The following is a 22,092-nucleotide window of genomic DNA, read 5'->3' as shown; positions in this document are numbered from 1 at the left end:
GCTCTGTATCTACCAACCAAATCTCAAAAACAAAAACATGACTCGAAAAGAGTTAGAAAAAGCAGGTTAAATTCCATTTTTTGCTGAAAGGGCAAGATGCTTAACAGCAGCTGTGTTTAGTTCTAATCTGATTTTTTAAATCTGATTTTTTTTTCCTTTTTCCATTACATGTTAGGTTGAAAACCTGAATAAAAATGTACTAACTAGGAAATATTTGGTATAGACTTTTAGGAGTAATTATTCATGTGACATTGGCAAATTTATAAAAGACGACTTTCGGTGGTGGGAAAATTTAATCTTCTACCTTACCAACTTGTTAAAATGACAGTTCTTTAAATTTCTTGAGAATTTGCCCATCCTTTGTAGAATGTATTCATGCTTTTGAAATCAGGTAATATCGAATACTTTTGGAATCTATCCATCATTAATGTAGTAGCTCCGGACACAGAACAGAAACAGATGTATTTCTTTTAAAAAGATCCTAATTGGAATAACAGTAAAACCTGCAATTTTTCTAACTTCCTTGAAAATTCTTATTAGGAAGCATGCAAAATCATGCTAGTTCAATAGTACTGGTAATTTATATTATAGGTCCATATGATGGTTCAAAAGTAAGGGGTACATCTGTTAGATGAAGTCAGCTTCAGAATAATTTTGCCAGTGATCATTGTTAAGGGAAATGAATGCCTCTTCTAAAAATTTCCACCACCACATGGATGGTAGTTAGTAGGGGGAAAGAGCTTTGGGTGGTGGAAGTGATTAGCAATCACAGCACTTTAAAACATCACTAATACTGCAATACACAGAATAAAAACCCTTCCACGCCTTTTTACTTCTGGGCAAAAATTGATGAAATGTGTCTTGAGAACACTCAAGAAAGACAGTAAGTATTAAGTGGTTGCTATTCAGATGCTAAAGGAAAGAATACCTGTGCCTAGTTGATCAAGGTGATGACAAAGATGGAACTCCAGGTGAGCAAACTGGAAGGAAAGGCAAAGAGACGGGACAAACCATGGGGTAAAACAGGAGTCGACTCTGGTACAGGCAGCCAGGGCTGTTGGAGTTACAAGTTGGTCACAAGTGCTTTGAGAACCAGATTCACTTGCAGAGCTATGGGAAATAAATAATAAAAGAAGATCAATGACCTAGATTTCCCAATACCGTACAAGTAAAATGTTTTTCAATAAGGGTTTTTAAAGCTAGCACCCATAATCCTATAGTTAATATATTATCATGAAATCTTCTGTATTGACTCACACAAACTAGTTGTTTTTTAAAAATTAAGTTCATGTTGATTATTGTCTGTAAGTCATTAGCAGAAAAATTTCAAAGGATGCCTCAAACCCCAGGTCGTGTTGACCTACTTCCAACCCAATTTTCTTCCATCTTCATCTCATGCAATTTATGGACAACTTGTTCTATTAGTTTAAGACCAACACAATTTGGAGTATGACTCTGCTGTTTAAAAACCCAATACAGGGGCACCTGGGTGGCTCAGTTGGTTAAGCGACTGCCTTCGGCTCAGGTCATGATCCTGGGGTCCCGGGATCGAGTCCCGCATCAGGCTCCCTGCTCAGCAGGGAGTCTGCTTCTCCCTCTGACCCTCCCCCCTCTCATGTGCTCTCTCTCTCTATCTCATTCTCTTTCTCAAATAAATAAATAAAATCTTAAAAAAAAAACAAAAACCCAATACGCAGGGGCGCCTGGGTGGCTCAGTTGGTTGAGTGACTGCCTTTGGCTCGGGTCGTGATCCTGGAGTCCCGGGATCGAGTCCCGCATTGGGCTCCCTGCTCGGCGGGGAGTCTGCTTCTCCCTCTGACCCTCCCCCCTCTCATATGCTCTCTCTCTCTCATTCTCGCTCTCTCAAATAAATAAATAAAATATTAAAAAAAAAAAACCCAATACGCAAACAATGAATCATGGAACGCTACATCAAAAACTAATGATGTAATGTATGGTGATTAACATAACATAAAAAATAAAAAAAAAATAAAAAAAACCCAATACTTTCAGCATCATCATAAAATGTTTCACTTTGTTTTACTTTTCCAGATTGTCCATATCCATAGGGCCATGAGTTAGTCAATCCTCTTTATTGGAGACTCACTAAATACTATACTAGGTGCCATAAAAGTTATGACCATGTCCAGAAGAACCAAGGTCCCATGGACACTTACACTGCATGGGTCCTCTATTCACTTGCCCATCCTCCTACCGCCATTTTAAACAAGTAAAATCTCATTAAAAGGAACAGTGAAGGTATCTGTAGGAGGGAAGAAGCTGGTACATGGCAGCTGCTGATGTGCGTGTGAAACATGCTGCCTAGCTGCCTTGCATAAGTGCTAGCAGAGGCATCATGGGAACTAGGGAGTGGGATGGCGCAAGGGACATTATGGTGACTGCATATCACTGAGTAGATGCTGCCCCATTCTCTCTCATCATCCTCTCCCTTCTTCTTTCCAAATCCGAAATTTGTTCTAGAGCTATGGGAGCCTGGCTTCCAAGTCCCTGAGGGGCCTAGAGAAGAAACACTGATTTACAGTATCCTAGGGAGAACTATGACAAGAAAAACTAAGGAAATAAATCCTTGGTTTTATATCACCATCTAATCGATGATATAAAATACGTAGACATTTAGAAACATCATCAAACAGAACAACCACCCAGGTACAGGAAGGTTGGAAGTGCTGCCAGAGTAGAAACAGAAGAGGAACTCAGGATGGCGTGAGGTGCATCACGGGGGATTGTCAGAGTGTGAATCTTCAGCTAAGTTTTGAAAGAGGTTGTGAAAAGCCTGGTGAAAATGAAAGCTAGGAGCATTCCAACACGTTTATTGAGTATTACAATTTTAAGAAGTTTATAGTTATATAGTGGTATTTACTGCAATGTTAGTAAATCTCCAGTGCCTACAAAGAAAATACAAACTCTGGGGCAATTTGTTACTGATTAAATGTTATGTGCAAGGAATGCATCTAAGTATATTCTAAAGCTTCTATAAATGGGCATGTTAATTTAAATAGCCTTCTAGGAATTTATCTGTGAAGTTACAAATAACAGATTTCATCGACTAGGTAAAATTAAAACTTGTATTTATTCAGAAAGAGCAAAACGTATTAGTTGTACATGTGTTTTATACATTTGAACTACTTTCAGAAGTTGTTAGAAATAGGGTACAATGTTAGTCAAAATATTATTAAAAATCCAGGCGAGAGTTCTATAAGATTAGTTTTAAAACAGTGAGTACACAATTTGAGGTGTTTATCTGAAGCATTTTTCTTGCCAACTACAATTTTTGACACTCTTGATTTTCCAAGATTTATTTTTCTATCTGGAGAGTAGCAGATAGTATAACATATTGAAAAAGGCTGCTAAAACAGGAGTATGTGCTATAATTTTTATTAATAACAAATTGATTAATTCTTTAGTTCTTCCTACATTAAATATACATATAAATTTTTAAAAAGAGATTTTTTTGGCTTATATAGTTAACAGACTCAAGTAGTTAGAAATACTCTTTCAATCTTAAAATCCTAACTAAAATGGTTGTTGAGTTAAGCTATATTTAAAAATTCAGACTTACTAAAAAATTAGTCATACCAAAATTAAAATTTCTTAATCACAAAATTAATATGGTATATACAAACTGAATATACTTTAAATGTATTTTGATCAGTAAAATGATAGTTTTTCGATACTCAACTTAATTTGATCATCATTATATATCATTTTAAAAGCAGCATATATATGCTTACCTCTTACACCAGGACTAAAAAGATGTAAGTGTAATAGAGCTAACCAGTCATAAATAGGAGAGGGATGACCCTGCTAGGGACACTTAGAGCAGCTATGTTTGCATAATTTCCTTAATTAGGTACAATGAACTCTGATCCAGATGTCAAAAGGAAAAAGATAATTTATGAGATGTGTAATCAGTAGAAATAGAGAAGAAAGTAAAAGTGGTAACTCCTGGGGTAATACCTCTCAAACAATAATACACAGAACTCCAGATTCAGTAGTTAGCTGAACTATCCCTAAGATCCTAATGGAAACTCAAATTCCTGGAAATATTCTAAAAAGTGGAAAATATGGCAGGAATTTTACATATCCATATTTGCATTTTAGCTGAAAGGTAACTTACCAACTGTCCTATAGGGGGGTGCCTATAGATGGGTATCAACTCTTTAAACGAGTATTTTAGTAAGTCTGTGTTTTGATTGATTAATAGGCACTGCTGGGACCCTGGCACAATCCTTGAAGATTCACTCCTGGTGCCATTCTCAGGTGAACCCCTATAGCAGCGCAGGTACCCAACAATCTGACTTAACTGATGAAGGCTTGAGCTTTTCTCTGGATCCCTCCATAGTAAGAAGGCTTTTATAATACAGCAAAATACAGCAGAGAGATTAAGCAGAGAATAACTGGGTAAAAGACCCTAGTGAAGATACTTGCATTTCTATCATTTATATTATAACCTTCAGCAAATTGTATTACCACCTGGCTAAATCTCATTTTTTTCCATCTGTAAAATGAGTACAGTAATTGAACAACTCTGAGTATTAAAGGAGATGCTGCATACGAACTGTTCAGTATAATATCTAACACTCATTAACAGAAAAAAATGCCATCCCTCTTTTTCTGGCTGGTAAACAGGGTACCATACTGGTCACGTATATCAACGTTAATTGTTGGTGATTGCCTTTAGGTCCCAAGATGGGTCTTGTAACATCACACTGACATCCACCTCATTGCGGCATGGTCTCTCAACACTGGTTCACCTAATCTCCCTCCTTCCTCCTGCAAAAACACTGTTCTGACCATTCTGGGAGACAGCTGCACGGGGGAGGGTGCCTGTCTCTTGCACCAAGTCCTCTCTAGTCCCTAGAATCACCATTTTTTAAATGCTTTAACTCTAACCCAAAGTAAAAAATACACTTTTATTGTATTCTAGGTCACATATAAAACGGGTGGAGGGGGGAGGTAGGTTTACTAAAAATATGACACATGCTGATATTTTAAAAATTGTCATGAAATATATAGATAACATAAATTTACTATTTAACCCAAGGGCACAGTACATCCTCACTGTCGTACAACCATCAGTGTCCCCATCTCCAGAGGTTTTTCATCTTCCTGCACTCAAACTCTATACCCCTTAAACAACAACTCCCCATCCCCCTCTCCCCCACTCCCTGATGAACACCATTCTACTCTGTCTCTAAAAATTTGCTACTCTTGGTATCTCATCTGGAGATACCAGATGGTATTGGAGTGGAATTATACAATATTTGTCCTTTTCACACCAATATTTATTTTATTAAAAAAATTCCAGCTACAACCTGCTAAATTGATTTCATGACCCACTAACTGGGTTGTAATCCATGGCTTAAAAAAACACAACAGGCTTAAATAGGCCCTCAGGTAAAGGACTCCTTTATATCTGACTTTAGAAAGAGAGAATCTTCCACAGTTCAGACTAAGCACCATGACACAAAGACTTCTGAGTCATTTTAATATCATCAGCCTAGAACTTTAGGTGAGCCCCGAGGAAAACTGATTATTTTAGGGAATGTGTACATGGAAAAGGACTTGCTGGCAGAAGACCAACTCCTGGTGTTACATAGAGTTCAGTCATCAACTAAAAGGAAATAGTAAAAGGCTTCAAAAAGACACTTGGGGAAAAATACAAGCATCCCTTCTACCCAAGGTAGAGAAGGCAAAACTCAGGTTTATCCCCGGTAAAAAATATTCTGGTTTACACCTAAATAGTTTACGAAAATCAAGAGTTTTAAAAATGGTACTTAAGAAATTTAGGTACATCTAAAAGTACACATCCAAGCAGCCAAATAGAAGGGAAGAGAATTTGGAGGCCACAGTCATCTTCTTGGTAAGAGAAAGTTCAACTGGTGGAGAGAAGAGAAACAATCCAGAGACTTGATCATCACGATGCTCTTCATCTAATTCCTCTGCTGTATTATCTATGCAAGAATCAAGGCTTCAAAAAATGAAAAGCATCTCCTCTTTGGAAAAAAAAAAAAGCTGTTGACCACTGTCTCAAAGATTACCAAATATGAGTGGATGGGGGCTTCTTTTATAAGATCTTTAGGGAGTAGGAGAGAATACTTTGTTGTGGCACATTCAAAAATGAAAGTACTCCAAAAATCTCACTAGAGTTTCAATTTTCATTGCGTGAAGAAAGAGCACCCTCAGCCACTTCTTTTTCTAAGATGCCTTCTTCTATTAACCACCATTTTGGGGGTGGGGATAAAAAGTCCTTATAAGTCATCTGCTTTCACATGTTCTAATGTTGTGAGAAATGACTGCCCAATATGCACAACAAACCATCAAAGATTTGACACAGGTGAACACAGTTGAGCATTATCAACTGGTAATAAAGTTAACTGAACCTATATATCAAGATCTGCAGTTATTATGGTGTTACATGATAGTTGCCTGTAATTTGTATAACTGTATACAGTCACACACTTCTAGGATTTCGTCATTTGGCGCGAGGGTAAGGGGTGTGCAGAAACAAATTAGATGGCTGTTCTGATCCATCAGAAGACATCGAATTGATTCCAAACCCCGGGAACCTAGGAGAGTGGCCCAAAACCTGAGAGTTGGGCCCACCACTTTGTTGCCCCTTTTTTCCTTGTAGGGCCAGTTACTGGGTAAGAAACTACATATTGCAAATAGAGTGTGCAGTTGCTGGCTACCTTGTGTCTGCTCACTAGACCCACACTTTCTGCCCTTCCACATCCTCTTCTCTGCTGCTGGACTGCATCAACAAGATCCTCTGTCCTCTGAGAGGACAGTGGAGTGAGGGTATGTATTCCCCCGGCTCCTGCAGGCCTAAGAATGGGAGGGTTCCCCAGGATTCCTAGCCCCAGGGTTCCGTACCATCCCTTAATCCTGCTCACACTTCTGGAAATAGTCCTTTCATTAAACTCTCTACAATCTTCAAGTTTGAGTTTGCCTTCTGTTTCTTGTCAGGACCTAACTGATGAAGGGGATTTATTTAGGCTTAAGCAATGGGCATGGGCAATACATTCATGATTAGATTAAAGATAAATAGCTGAAAAAAAAAAGATAAATAGCTGAAATGGATATCTTGATCAGGGCTTAAAAGCTGTATCTCTTGCCTCCAGTCCAGTATGCAGCAAATAGGAGAAGTCTCCTAAAACGTCAATACTGTAGTGGAAACTAAGCTTGAAGTTACTCTACTTCAAATGCTACCTTCAAAAAAGAACAATCATTACCAATCGCTCCTTTTCATGTGATCAAGCAAATCACTGGTTAAAGATGGTGGGATGTAATTATTACAAATACACAGGCATTGAGTTAAAGATAATATACCTGTATGGGATAAACAGACTAAGGTTTAAGAGATTGGCTCTTTTGTCTCCAGTCCTTTGTAATGAAGGCTACCTGCTACCCTTTGGACCGGTTAGCTCCCATTCATTCCTTAAGGCTTCAGCTTAGAAATCAGTTTCTGAAAGCCAAATACCTAGTTGGTGATGGAGCCAGGACTTAAATCCAGGTCTTCTAACTTGGAATTCTCTATTAAATAGTGCTTCTATTTACATACATATAGTGATGCCATTACCACTGAGCTACCCTACCCTGTTGCAACTTTATGCCAACTGTGGGCAAGATGCTCTTTGCTTTTTCTTCCTCTTTTTTCTTATCAAGATTAAGCTTCATAGGACTTATTTTTATGAACTTTCTTCCTGGAATGCACAACAGTCTGATGCATATCCTTTTCAAACCACTGAGAATATTACTTATAAGGTAATCTCTAATCATAAAAGCGGCAGGTTTTTGTCCAGTTCTAAATTTCTCATGACAGAATATACTGGAGCTAACTGCAGCAGTTTTCCTTCTGCATGAAATGCTGACATATTATTGAAGCACGAATGTTTTCTTTCTAGAAATTAGAAAAAATTTATTTACTGTCCCTTTTGAAAAGTGTCTTAGTAGGATCTTATGAAGTTGACTTTTAAACCAACTCTTTAAATTTAATTTCATAAATATCAAATTCTATCTGAAAAATGGTTAATGTCAAACAAAGCAAGATCAATTGTGAAATATTAGGTAACTTGAAAAATCCCAGGTGAGGACAAAAGATCTGTGATTACAATGTCAAAAGCTTGGTGAAAAATTGCCTGAATTTGATTGTCTGCATAAATTTCCATTCCCTAAAGGTTCCACATTTCTGTTGTGCTAAGCTTACCACAAAAGTAATTTTTATGAATGTTTCAGATTCAGAGGAATTAACCTTGTCGAAAATGCTTCTTTCAATGCTGAAAATGCATTCTTTTATAATTAGAATCAAGAAATGATTTCTACCTTGATACTATTAATGAAACTCAGATTAAAAACATTTTTGTTACTTACAGCTCTATTTTCTGAGATTTCCTGGTTTCTGACTAGGTAACCTGTACTTAGAATAGGCAATCTTCCTATGCATTTGCTAACTCACGGGATGGGTATTCTTTTCATTGCAGCATTCCACATATAAGTGAAATTAAGATTCCACTCCTCTAATATATTTTTGCTAGTTATAATCAGTAGGTAATATAAAAGGAAGGTAATTATTCTTGAAGAGCCACATGACCTAGAAACAGGATATATAAAGTATAAAACATATTATTAAGCACACGAAGTAATCACTGGAAAAGACTGTGAGGCTATTGTTAAAATGTTAAAGAGGTTATCAGTGTGATATGACCAAGGGTGATGGCATTCTCTTTATTTTCCAAATGCTCTTCAATGAACATATAGTATTATTGATAAAAAAAAAAAAGAGAAAGCGTTCACAACTCTTTATAATAGAAAGTAGGAATCAGAACATGAAATGATGTGCTATGATTATAACCTTGTAAAGGTATACATACAGTCACGGGCAAAAATAAAAGTAACACAGAAAAAACAGTTGATTTGTGGGATGTTATGAATGATGGATGTTTTTTCTCTTTGTTAGTGCCAGAATGTTGTTTGGGGAGAGAAAAGGAGGGATTACATAAAAGGAGTAAGAGAACGCTAAAGCCAGCTCATCAGGAGAACTGGAAGGTAGGACACTGAGAGTGATAGACAACAAGATGGGCCTGAGCCCATGGTACACGCATTATCATATGACCCAAGAAAACTATCCCACCGACTGTGATTTAGTATCTTTTTCTTGTCTTTTGTGGGAGCGTGAACAGAAAGGCTTAACTAATAGGGATATGTAAATGAGAAGATGTGCTGAAGAATGGGTTACTGAAGCCAATTTTTTTTCTACTCTTAAGTTAGTGGATGTATCAAGCAGGCAAATACTGAAAATAGGGACAGTCTGGCCCTCTTTTGCCACTAACCAGATATCCTGCAGGAGATGTGGGATAGGAAATTGTGAGGACATGATACAGAACACCTGAAGTCTATAGCTCTAGAGAGTCATTATTGGCCAAATACAATGTAGAGCTATCTAGAAATCCTTTGGATAGACGTCATTTTGGTTAGCCAAGTTTTTCTAATGTCTAGAGATCTTTTAAAGTTTTTTTTTTTTAAACCACTTAAGAGGGGTGCCTGGGTGGCTCATTCTGTTAAGCATCTGCCTTCGGCTCAGGTCATGATCCCAGGGTCCTGCTCAGCAGGGAGTCTGCTTCTCCCTCTCCCCCTACTCCTCCCCCACCTTCTGCTCTCTCCCTCAAATAAATAAATAAAATCTCTAAGAAAAAAATAAAACCACTTAAGAAAGAAATAGTTCCAAAATTTATCTTTTTAGAAGGAGACAATACAATTTATTTAACCTCTCTCTTAATGCTCCAGGGTTATCATTAACATATATTGTTTACTGTGTCATTAACAGTCTGTTGAGGAATGGGGGCGCCTGGGTGGCTCAGTCGTTAAGCGTCTGCCTTCGGATCAGGTCATGATGATCCGATTGAGCCCCGCATCAAGTCCCCCATCAGGCTCCCTGCTCAGCGGGAAGCCTGCTTCTCCCTCTCCCACTCCCCCTGCTTGTGTTCTCTCTCTCACTGTGTCTCTGTCAAATAAACAAATAAAATCTTAAAAAAAAAAAAGGAATCTGTTGAGGAATTAATGGTTCTTTTCTTTATATTTTTTGTTCAGGATGGCTTGATTTTTTTTGGTAGTTTGTTTTTTGCACTTTTTGTTTTTATACTTAAGGAACAGGTTATTACTGTGAGGGCTCACAGGGCTGTATTATGCATACAACACAGGATTTTTAGCACTCAGACTTTGCTATATCAGCTTGTCTTATGTCCTAGTTTCCATCTGTAGTTCACACAGATGCAGCTGCTAGCCAGCTGAGATCCGGCTAAGTGAGGGGTCACTAGATACGAGGACTTGATGACTATTTCCCAGTATAATGTCACTATTTCATTTTTCGCTGAGTTACCTTTGGTCATCAGCACCATTTTGACTGCTGTTCAGGACAATTCTCCAAAGATCCGAGGATACCAGTTTCTTCTGGTCACTCACAAGATTGATATCCGGCAACTGCAGTTCACACACTTTGCTTTCAGACAGACTGAATTCTTGAAATGCAACAAAAACCTTCTGGAGTTCATCCCAGTATTCCAAACTGCACGGAATCTATATTAAAATAAGGAAGATTTTAGAAGTTGCAAATAGAAACTATGATACAGTTCTATATTTGTTGAAATGCAAATTAAACCATAAAAGTTATAACATGAATAAGACTTTTAAAAAGGGGTAAGTCTGTAGAAGACAGTAGTTTAGAATTTCTTTTCATAGTTATATTCACCCTGTTTACCTACTTTTTTTTATTATTATGTTATGTTAATCACCATACATTACATCATTAGTTTTTGATGTAGTGTTCCATGATTCATTGTTTGTGCATAACCCCCAGTGCTCCATGCAGAACGTGCCCTCTTTAATACCCATCACCAGGCTGACCCATCCCCCCACCGCCCTCCCCTCTAGCCTACTTTATTTTAAAAGACCCATTCAAGAATAATATGTGAAAACAGCCAAGAAAGTTTTTAAATAAAAGAGAAAAAAGGAGGAACAAATTCTACCAGGTGTTAAGTGTATTTGAAGGCTATGGCAGTTAAAAGATAAGGTTTGAGTAGTAGCCTACAAAGAGATTAAAAGAAATAGAATAAAAAATAGTATAAGATATAAGTACAGATAAGTTTTAGTATATAAGGAAGATACCATTTCGAACAAGTAGGGAGAGACAGGAAATGTGGTTGCAAGAACTGTCTAGCCATTTGGTAAAACCAAAATGGGTCCCTACATCATTCCTACATGAAAGTAGATTCCAAAAGGATCAAAATGTTAAAGGCCAAAACTGAAAGCATAAGAGAAAAAAAATCGGTTAATATTTTTATCATAATAGGGCAGCTTTTTATAAGTATGACATGAAACCCATTGAAGAAAAAAAAACCCATAAAACTACAGTGGATAAAATCAAATTAAAAAAAAAAAAAGGCAAACTAGGGTAGGATAGGTGATATTCAATGATAGATCCAGGAATAATTGTTGTGGTAGCAGAGAGTGCTTACAAATCAATGAGAAAATGATAAATAAGCATACAGAAAAATAAGAAAAGGAAGATGTTGGAAAAGGCAATTAGCCATGGGCCCTGAACTTCCCTGCCACGTTATTGCTAGGTATGAACAGGATGCAAGGCCCTGAAAGCTGTTAACTGAGGCTAGTTCTTAGGTTGTGTTTACAGAGAACAACCTTGAGGGATGTGGGAAAGTCTCTCTCCAGGACAAAGAGCAGACTCACTCTAAAGGGGGTGGTTTTGACAAGCTCCATGCTCCTTGGCTGTGCCACATACCTACTGCATGCATACCATCTCCCTGAGGGCCCTTCTGCATTGCCCTCGTGGGACCTGGGGGCAAGAGGAACCAATGCAAACACGGTGCTCATGTTACTTGTGCCTGGAGTAATAGTGTTGTTTCTGACCCATGAGTCTTATGTCTTCTGCCAGAAGCCACAAAACACTAGCAGGCTGATTCATTAGCTTGCATATGGTAAATTCGCAGACTCTGACAGTAATTAGTTCACAGAAAAACAAAAGTAACTGGCCAGTAAGCATGAAAAGATACTCAACTTCACTAATACTTAAATTCAAATTCAAGTTAATAACATAATATTTTTAATTTATTACTCTGGCAGTTTTAAGAACTGACAGTTCCAATTTCTGCACAGGTATGGGATTAAGCATTTGCATCCAATATTTTTGGAGGGTAATTTGGCAATATTTATTAAATGCTTGGGCATTTAATTAATTTATTAAGCCTAAGAATCTGTTTACAGAGATTCCAATGCAAGTGTGTATTTATTTCAGCACTGGGTGTATTAGTAAGAAATTAGAAATGACTCAAATATCCATTAATAGGGGATTAAATATCACAGGCAGATCTATAGAATGGATTACTATACAACCATTCAAATGAATAAGGAATATCTATATATACTAACACAAAAGGCATCCAAGATATATCACTAAATTAAAAAAAAGCTTTAAAATAGAACATGTGAGTTAATTCCATTTGTCTTAAAAAAAAAAAGGACTGGGCTCAGGTGTGTCTTTTCTTTCGGAAGCATTCCCTAATTACCATCCTCAGAGCTGACTGCTGCCTCTTGTGTCACTTTTAAAACTAATACACTCCTCTATCATAAAACTCATTACACTTTGCAATTCCCTATTTACATGTTTGTCTCCTTTAGTCAACTCTGAGATCCTTGATGCAAAAATGACACATTATTTAAAAAAATTTTCTTAGTATCGAACAGTTTTTGGGACATAAGGGATCTTTTTTTTTTTTTTTTTTAAAGATTTTATTTATTTGACAGAGAGAGAGACAGTGAGAGAGAGAACACAAGCAAGGAGAGCGGGACGGGGGAGAAGCAGGCTTCCCGCGGAGCAGGGAGCCCGACGCTGGGCTCGATCCCAGGACCCTGGGATCATGACCGGAGCCGAAGGCAGACGCTTAAGGACTGAGCCACCCAGGCGCCCCGGGACATAAAGGATCTTAACAGAAGATTCCTGAATGAATAGATTTCTCCTTAACCTTTCTTTTCTAAATAAGTGATTCCTAATCTTTCAATGGGATAAATTTTACCTCTCCACCCATATCAGTTTCTTTTCTTTAAAGAGGGATTTGAGCATCCGTGTATGGAGAGATGCTTACTGGGAAAAAGGGGAACAAAATGGATATGCATAAGAGGCTGACAGGGGGATGAAATAGAAGGGTATGTTCTGTTTAGTGATGAGTACAAGTAACACGTTCATAGTAATCCACTTTTACTTACCATTTCTTGAAATTCTCTCCCTTCTTGCTTTCCATGATATACTTCTTTCTAACTTTACCCTCTCTAGGTCTTTGTTCCTGTATTTTCTCTCAGCCTAAAATACCTGTACACTCCTTCATTTCTCATTGTCTCATATTTAAATCCTTCCCATCTATCAAGGTCCAAATGAAATACCACCTTTCTTTGAGCCTTTTCACCTCCCCAGATGGAGAAATGCTCTCCTTTTTCTGAACTCCAACAGTTTTTTAAAAGGGAATCTGTTTCATAGCTCTTATCACTGTATACCTCATGTTATAGTTATTTCTATACATGACATCTTCCCTGGTAGGCACATTCCTTGAGGGAATGATTTCCATTTGGCTAAGCTTTGGATTTTCATAGCACCTGGCAAAGTGTATACAGTGAATGTTCAAAAAGAAAGTTGCTGAATGAATGAATGAATAATTCATGAATGAATGAATGAATTAATATACACATACTGGGTGATTCAGCCCATCTCTGACAATATTAAAAATTCTCCACAAAGAAGTACAGAAGATGAAAGCATGAACTTTGGAGTCAGACCTAATGGGATTTAATTCCTAGCTCCATTAGCTATGAGTTCTTGGGCAAATTAATTTCTCCAACATCAGTTTCTTTATTTCTAAAAAGGAGATAGTAACAGAACTATCTCAGGAATTGTGAGAATCAAAAGACAAAGCATCTCATATAATGGGTTGGGGTTGTGAGAAGAAAATATAATAGCACACAGTAAAAGCTTAAAAAATGTTAGCCATGTTACTGATTGGCTGTTTGAGTTCTAGTAATTTGGGGGTGGAGTCTTTTGGGTTTTCCACATAAAGTATCATGTCATTTGTGAAAAGAGAGAGTTTGACTTCTTTGCCAATCTGACTACCTTTTATTTCTTTTTGTTGTCTGATTGCTGTTGCTAGGACTTCTAGTACTATGTTGAACAACAGTGGTGAGAGTGGGCATCCTTGACATGTTCCTAATCTTAAGGGAAAGGCTCTTAGCTTTTCCCCATTGAGCATGATATTCGCTGTGGGTTTTTCATAGATGGATTTTATGAACTTGAGGAATGTTCCCTCTATCCCTATACTCTGAAGGGTTTTAATCAGGAAAGGATGCTGTATTTTGTCAAATGCTTTTTCTGTATCAATTGAGAGGACCATATGGTTCTTCTCCCTTCTCTTATTAATGTGTTCTATCACACTGATTGATTGGCGAATGTTGAACCACCCTTGCATCCCGGGGATAAATCCCACTTGGTCGTGGCGGATGATCCTTTTAATGTATTGTTGGATCCTGTTAGCTAGGATTTTGTAGAGGATTTTGGAATCCATATTCATCAGGGATATCAGTCTGAAAAACTCCTTTTTGATGGGGTCTTTGCCTGGTTTGGGATTAAGGTAATGCTGGCCTCATAGAATGAGTCTGGAAGCTTTCCTTCTATTTTTTGAAACAGCTTCAGGAGAATAGGTATTATTTCTTCTTTAGTAGAATTCCCCAGGGAATCCATCAGGCCCTGGACTCTTGTTTTTTGGGAGGTTTTTGATCACTGCTTCAATCTCGTTACTGGTTTTTGGCCTATTCAGGTTGTCAGTTTCTGCAATAGCCAAACTGTGAAAAGAGCTGAGATGCCCTTCAACAGATGAATGGATAAAGAAAATGTGGTCCATATATACAATGGAATATTACTCAGCCATCAGAAAGGATGAATACCCAACTTTTACATCAACATGGATGGAACTGGAGGAGATTATGCTGAGTGAAATAAGTGAAGCAGAGAAAGTCAATTATCATATGGTTTCACTTATTTGTGGAACCTAAGGAACAGTATAGAGGACATTAGGAGAAGGAAGGGAAAAATGAAGGGGGTGGGGATCGCAGGGAGAGATGAACCATGAGGGACGATGGACTCTGAGAAACAAACTGAGGGTTTTAGAGGGGAGGGGGGTGGGGGGATGCGTTAGCCCAGTGATGGGTATTAAGGAGGGCAGTGCTGCATGGAGCACTGGGTGTTACATGAAAACAATGAATTGTGGATCACTACATCAAAAACTAATGATGTATTGTATGGTGATTAATGCTCACAGAACTTTTCTGAAGCTTGGGTGTCTTTACCAGGAGATGTGAGGTTGTGATTAAGTGTCTTACTTGCCAGATTTCTTAACGATGGGTTGGGCTTGTGAGAAGAAAATAATAAGCCTTGAACCTGGATATTCAGGAACACTGTAATCATAGTTCAATATAGTTTTCTGCTGTACATCTATTAAAATGTGGCCCTCCGTGTTGGCTATGACTTAAGAGATAAAGGAATATCTCATTGCTTATCTCCCCTCTGGACTGCCAATGAGTCAGTCCTTTGGTTTAGGACAGTCATAACCAGCGGTGGGTAAGATGTGGGAAGGGGTAAGATGTGGAAGAGGGCAAATGAGTTTAGAAAAAGCATATTTACAAACCTATTGTTTTTTTGTAATGCAAATAACAGAATGTAAAGTTCAAAATTATATTCTTGGTAGACAGGTTACACAGAAAATAGAGTGAAAAGAAAAGACTTGTTTCTGGTATTGTCTCCAGAAGTTCTACACTAAAATTAATATATAATAGCTCATGAAAATTGGCTGTCACATTGGAAAGCAGAGTGGGGCTTTAAGGAAAAAAAATCTAGTAAGTTTTGATGTGCAAGGCGAGGGTTGGAATAGGTCCATAATATAAGGCAATCCAAGCTGGGAACCATTGTGGGAAGCCATGAGCAGTTTAAGGGCAATGAAAGTGGATTGTACCAACACTGGCACTTAGGGGAGGAGTTGTGAAGAGTTCAAAAAGAGAGATTTGGAAGAGAGCCAAAGACAAACTTTACTTAGTTCACAACTCTGTGTGAGGCTGGCTCTGTGGTTACATACTTCAATTTGAACATTACAGACAACTCTGAAAATTCAGAGAACAGAAAACTACTATAGAAATAAATCCCCAAATATGTCAGCTATGTGTTTGTCAGGATTTTCCTTTGTACACCCTATTTTCCTTGGTTAACAAAGGGGTATTAATAAATTCACTCTAAATAAACTTCTGTTGAAAAAATTTTACATTGTATGTCTGTAAGTACATTTGCAAAAGCATGTTTGATCCCTTCCCTCATTATAAGGATGTATTTATCTTCAAAACTTCTGATGAAAAGCTAAAATGAGTACAATTAGTATTTTAAAGGCAATTTTAGTCAATTGTCCATTCAGACACACATTGAGCCATATATTTATAAACCATACAGATAGAATCTTTGTATTTTATTTCTCCATCATAAAATGTTTTTCTGGTATGACACTCCCATAGGATGAAATCCCTAAGTTACTGCTCTACAACTTGAGCAACTTATTTAATGACTCTGAGCCTCAGTTTTCTCATTTGTGAAATGTAGGTAATAAAAACTATTGTTTTTAGGCCAGGTTAAGAATTTTTGACTTGACCTTCACGTCAATGGGATATCTTTGAAGAGTTTTAAGCAAAGAAGTAATGAGCCAAATGTATGTTTATTTTAAAAGCTTCTGGATACTGTATAGAGAGCGGATTAAAAAGGGGGCAAGCCTGGATGTGAAGGACCAGGCAGGAAGCAAGTACAACGGTCTACACCTAGGTATGGTTGGTGGCCGCAGAGTGATGTGTGGGAGATTCTTGGGACATAAAAATTTATCGACTGATTAGGTACAAGGAGAGGGAGGTGTCAAGGATGACTCCCAGGTTTCTGGCCCGAGCAACTCTGTGGACGCTGAGGTCATTTACTGAGTTGGGTAAGACTGATCTGTCCCACTGGGGAGTAGGTTTGTGGTATATGTGGGGTAGAAGAGGGGAGATCGTGAGTTCATTTTTAGGCAAGCTGAGTTAGATGTAGCAATGAGCTAGCTATTCAAGTGGAAATCTGGAGTAAGGAATTGGCTCTTCTGAAGAGTGGAAGAGGGAGTTAATGTGTTGATACACAGCTTTAGGTTTGTCCAGCCTTAGCCTTTTGTCAGAAGAGTGTCATGGAAAGATAAAGCATCAAAGTTCAGGGTATTTATTTGCAAGAGGGTGTTTTAAATGATGAATTAAGAATATAAGCTGGTTAAAAGGGGATGAGAAAACAGAGTGAGCTGATGGGACAGGGAGAAAGAAGGGATAGGTTTATTTATAGTTTAACAAATGACCATAGTGGAGCTTGCTGAGTGAGCAGGCTGGAGAGAGACCACAAGTGAGATGAGAGGCTGGAATGAGTGACTTAGGAGGCAGAACAGTTTGGGATGACGACAAGGTCCAGGGCTTGTGTGTGAGAGTGAGTAGTTACATGTTGTGAAGATCACTAGAGTGAGGAGATCAAGCTGGGGTGTTGGCTGGGTCATGTGTAAGGATGTTGATGTCAGTGGGGAGTGGGCTAAATGGGTGACGGGTACCGAGGGGGGCACTTGTAATGAGCACTGGGTGTTGTATGTAAGTGATGAATCACTAAATTCTATTTCTGAAACTAATATTACACTATATGTTAACTAGAATTTAAATAAAAACTTGAAAGAAAAAAAAAAGAAGCCATGGGCCAGAGACTTCTGAGAATTAGGGAGAGTGACCAAAAAGTTAGTAGATGACAACAATAAAGAGGAGTGAGGAGGAAAAATAATTAGATGGAATGAGTCTCAAAGGAGCAGGGAGATTCTCCAGGAGGGTAGAAGAGTAAAGGCAAGTGGCACTGGTGAGCAAGAACATCTTATCTCCTGACCTTGAGGTAAAAAGAGATGTGAGGGAATGAACAGTCTCCACCTCAGAGGGTTACAACGGTGCATAGAGTTCCAGGGGAACGGCAAGATTTTTATCTAAGGTAAAGGGGCAGGGGAAATGCCTGAAGAAGAGATTGAGGTTTAGGGGAGTTCACTAATCACAGACCAAGTGTTCCAGAGTGCTCAGTGGGAGGGTTTGGGAGGTAGAAGAGAGGAGTTGGTGAGAAGAGGAAAAAGGGATGCAAATCAGTGTCTACCCAAGAGGGGATAATTCTCTGGGGCGCCTGGGTGACTCAGTTGGTTAAGTGTCTGCCCTCAGCTCAGGTCATAATCACAGAGTTCTGGGATCGAGTTCCACATTGGGCTCCCGGCTCAGGGCAGAATCTGCTTCTCCCTCTCCCTCTGCCCCTCCCCTCACTCCTGTGCGCTCTCTCCCTCTCTGTCAAATAAATAAATAAATAAAACCTTTTTTTCTTTTTTTTTAAAAGAGTGGATAAATCTCCTAGTTCGAGTAGTGACTAGGAGAAAGGAAAGAGAGGCATGTGTTGGAACAGAGTCCTGATTTAGGAGGGTTAAAGACAATGGTTGTGGTTCTAAAAGTTAGCCTACTGTTCCCTCCTGAGGTCTGGCTTGCATTCTGTGTGTACTCTGAGAAGGATTTTTAAAGAACTCCAGCCATTTCCCCAGTGAATTCATAGCACAAAGTCTGATATATAGTATACGCTTAAGAAAGTTTTTAAATTAATGAATGAAGATAGCTGCTGAAAAGTTAACAGTTTTACCTTCCTAAACAGTCTCCTATTCTACAAAGATCTTGTTTTATACACTGAGCCCTTCCATTTTATCCTGAAATCACACCCACTTTTAACAAACTTCATTAGCTCACTAATCTTCCTTTGCCTTTCAGTTAGGAACTGACATTGCCCAGCTAATCTCTAGGTTAGTAGTAACACAATTAAACTAAAAATTGAATGCAGTCATATTGTGCTTCATATGGTAGCAATTAATTATTCTCAAGGAATAACTCTGGGCTCTGTCTTGTGTGATCTATTTAAATAACTTTATTATGTGCTTTTAGGTTTGAAAGAGATGATGTGAATGATCTTTAGTTACATATCTATAACTGAGGATTTATTATTAATGTCTGTGTTGAATAACTTGAAGGAAAGAGGTCTATTCCAAGGAAGTTTGGTTGCCAAAAAATAGTTTAGAAAGCTTGAATATCTAATACTGAGTCATGGGAAGTGGGAACAAGTAAATTGGTTTCACTGGAAAACATTCCACATGTAACACATGGTATATTTCAAATGACTGTCAAGATTATATTTTTTTTTATAATATTTTGTTTTCCTATCCATTATTTGACAGAATCTAAAAAATTAGCCAGCCATACATAATAAACCGTACTCTAAGCATATGTGGTCTTTGCATATGAATATATTTTAGGTTGTGTATCTGCCAGTTGGTAAGAGTACATGTATTTTTGCACTTAAAATGTTATTCCACAATTTGTTTCCATTTGATGGCTAATTTGGGGAGATTTGCATGTGTGTTGGCTATTTAAAAATATTTCTGGTACAAAGAATATTTTGGCACTTAGTTTGTTTTTATTACTTAATAGCACTGCCAAGACTATTAGCAAGGTTGCAAGTGCCCATCTGTCCTCTTAGATAAATAGCTCTGATTTCTCTGTGCAGGGGCTGCTGAAGCTGGGCCATTGCCCCTTTGTCCACTCAGTCACACTAAGCAACTTAGGAAAGGGATACAGAGAAAGTGTCTTCCATGTATTTATGTGTATAATAAAGAGTTGGTAGAGAAGAGGGGATCTAGCAAGTGATGTATTCTATCAGTCTTGCTTCAATTGTCTTTTAGTTTGTATTAGACAAAATAGAGGCAGAGTAGCTGTGTAGGGCTGGTTAGTGAGTACAAAGTTGGAACCTTCATTCAGGACTAAGTTATAAAAGGCTGGTTGTAGCAGAGGACACCAACTTTATTACTTCTCCCACATTTCCAGATTTCCCAGGATGCCAAGTCAACAGATGATTAGAGTACAGGAAGAACAAACTGCTTTTCCACCATCACCCCTATTTTTGTAACAATAATACTGATGGCAGCTGTGGTAGAAGAAACTACTTGTAAATAGCCCTTTACAATTTACAAGGATTTTTCTTATACACTATCTTAGTGAGGAAAATATTATTCCCATTTTAAAGTTAACTATGGCTCAGAGAAGTCAGGCATCATGTTCAAGAACACACATTTAATAAGACAGACCTACTGGCTATAAATCCTATGCTCTTCAACTCATTACCTTTAAAGAAGAAAAACACACCTCATAACGGGTCATTTACAATTTCCATGTTCCCATTTCTTTAAAGTGGATACTTAGGAAGAAATCTGGTGGAAGAATGTGGAATCCATTTTGATCTTTATCATTTATCCCAGTCTTTTAGGTTACTTGATTTGGCAAATGTTTTCTCTTTAGGTTTTTTCTCTCAGCACTTTAAATATGTTATTTCTCTGCCTCTGGCCTATATGGTTGCTGATAAGAAATAAGTTGTTGATCTCAGTGATTATCATATATATACATATATATGATGAGTCAAAAAGTTGTCTTTTGACAGTTTGATTGGGTTTGGTGTGGAAATCTTTGAGTTTATTCTACCTGGAGTTCACTGAGCTGTTGATCTGTACACTAATGTTTTCATCAAATTTGGGAAGTGTTCAGTCATTATTTCTTCAAATATTCTTTCTCTTTCCTCTCTTTCTAGGACTCCTGTCATGCATATCTTGATACACTTGATGGTATTCCTCAGGTCTCTGAGGCTCTGTTCATTTGTCTTAATTCTTTTTTCGTTCTGTTCTTCAGACTCAATAATCTCAACCAACCTATCTTTTTTAAAAAATTTTTATTGTTATGTTAATCACCACACATTACATCAGTTTTTTTAATTCTTTTTTTAAAAATTTTTTATTGTTATGTTAATCACCATATATTACATCATTAGTTTTTGGTGCAGTGTTCCATGATTCATTGTTTGTTCATAACACCCAGTGCTCCATGCAGAACGTGCCCTCCTCAATACCCATCACCAGGCTAACCCATCCCCCTACCCCCCTCCCCTCTAGAACCCTCAGTTTGTTTTTCAGAGTCCATCATCTCTCATGGTTCGTCTCCCCCTCTGACATACTCCCCTTTTCTTCCTCTCCTGTTATCTTCTTCTTTTTCTTTTTTCTTAAAATACATTACATCAGTTTTTGATGTAGTGTTCCGACCAACCTATCTTTAAGCTTATTAATTTTTTTCTTCCCTACTCAAATCTGCTGTTGAGCTCCTCTAGTAAATTTTTTCATTTCAGTTACTATACTTTTTAACTCTGAGATTTCTATTTGGTTCTTTTTTCTTTATAATATCTATCTCTTTATTGATATACTTGGTGCAAAGTCATTCTCGTATTTCCCTTTAGTTCCTTAGACATGGCTTTCTTTAGATTCTTGAGCATATTTAAAATAGGTGGCTAAAGTCTTTGTCTAGCAAGATCAACAGCTGGACCTCTGAGGGACAGATTTTATTGAATGCTTTTCCCATATACCGGCCATACTTTGTTTCTTTGCATATCACATATATTTTTGTTGAAAATTGGACATTTAAAATGATACAAAATTTTATTATGTTAATGACTATTAACTCTGTTACTATTATATTGTTAATAAAGAGTGGCAACTGTGGAAATCAGATTCTCTTCCTTGCCCGAGGCTTTTTGTCATTGCTATTTGTTGTAATTGTTGTTTGTGTTTAGTAACATTTATGAACCAATTCTAAAAAGTATGTATTCTTTGTTGTGTGGCCACTGAAGTCTCTACTTGGTGAGCTTAGTGGTCAGTTAACGATTAGAGAGTTCCTTAATAGTCTAGAACCAATAAGCCCCTGAGTCTGCTGAGATGCTCTTTGTGCCTAGTGAGGCATGCTTTCAACTCTACCTAGCCTTCCCTTCCTGCTTGCGCAGAGCCTTAAGGTTAGCCAGAGGTGAGAGTGTAGGGCCTTCTCGGGTCA

The 22,092-nt window shown here is 37.8% G+C and overlaps 1 protein-coding gene across 3 annotated transcripts in view; it reads right to left on the bottom strand.

Moving 5' to 3' along the window:
• VPS13B (vacuolar protein sorting 13 homolog B) overlaps positions 1-22,092 on the bottom strand; it is a 752,513-nt gene that overhangs the window by 91,173 nt on the left and 639,248 nt on the right. For all 3 annotated transcript variants that reach the window (XM_027594446.2, XM_027594522.2, XM_027594354.2), the window contains exons 40-41: positions 10,400-10,596; positions 929-1,110 (exon numbers count right to left, since the gene is read on the bottom strand). In XM_027594446.2, the coding sequence (XP_027450247.2) occupies positions 929-1,110; positions 10,400-10,596 (379 nt within the window). The remainder of the gene's footprint in view (positions 1-928; positions 1,111-10,399; positions 10,597-22,092) is intronic.

Source organism: Zalophus californianus, chromosome 4, assembly GCF_009762305.2.
Source record: "Zalophus californianus isolate mZalCal1 chromosome 4, mZalCal1.pri.v2, whole genome shotgun sequence".
In the NCBI taxonomy this organism is placed as follows: Eukaryota; Metazoa; Chordata; class Mammalia; order Carnivora; family Otariidae; genus Zalophus; species Zalophus californianus.
The sequence above is the reverse complement of the archived record's forward strand: the minus strand, read 5'-3'. Positions and strand labels throughout refer to the sequence as shown.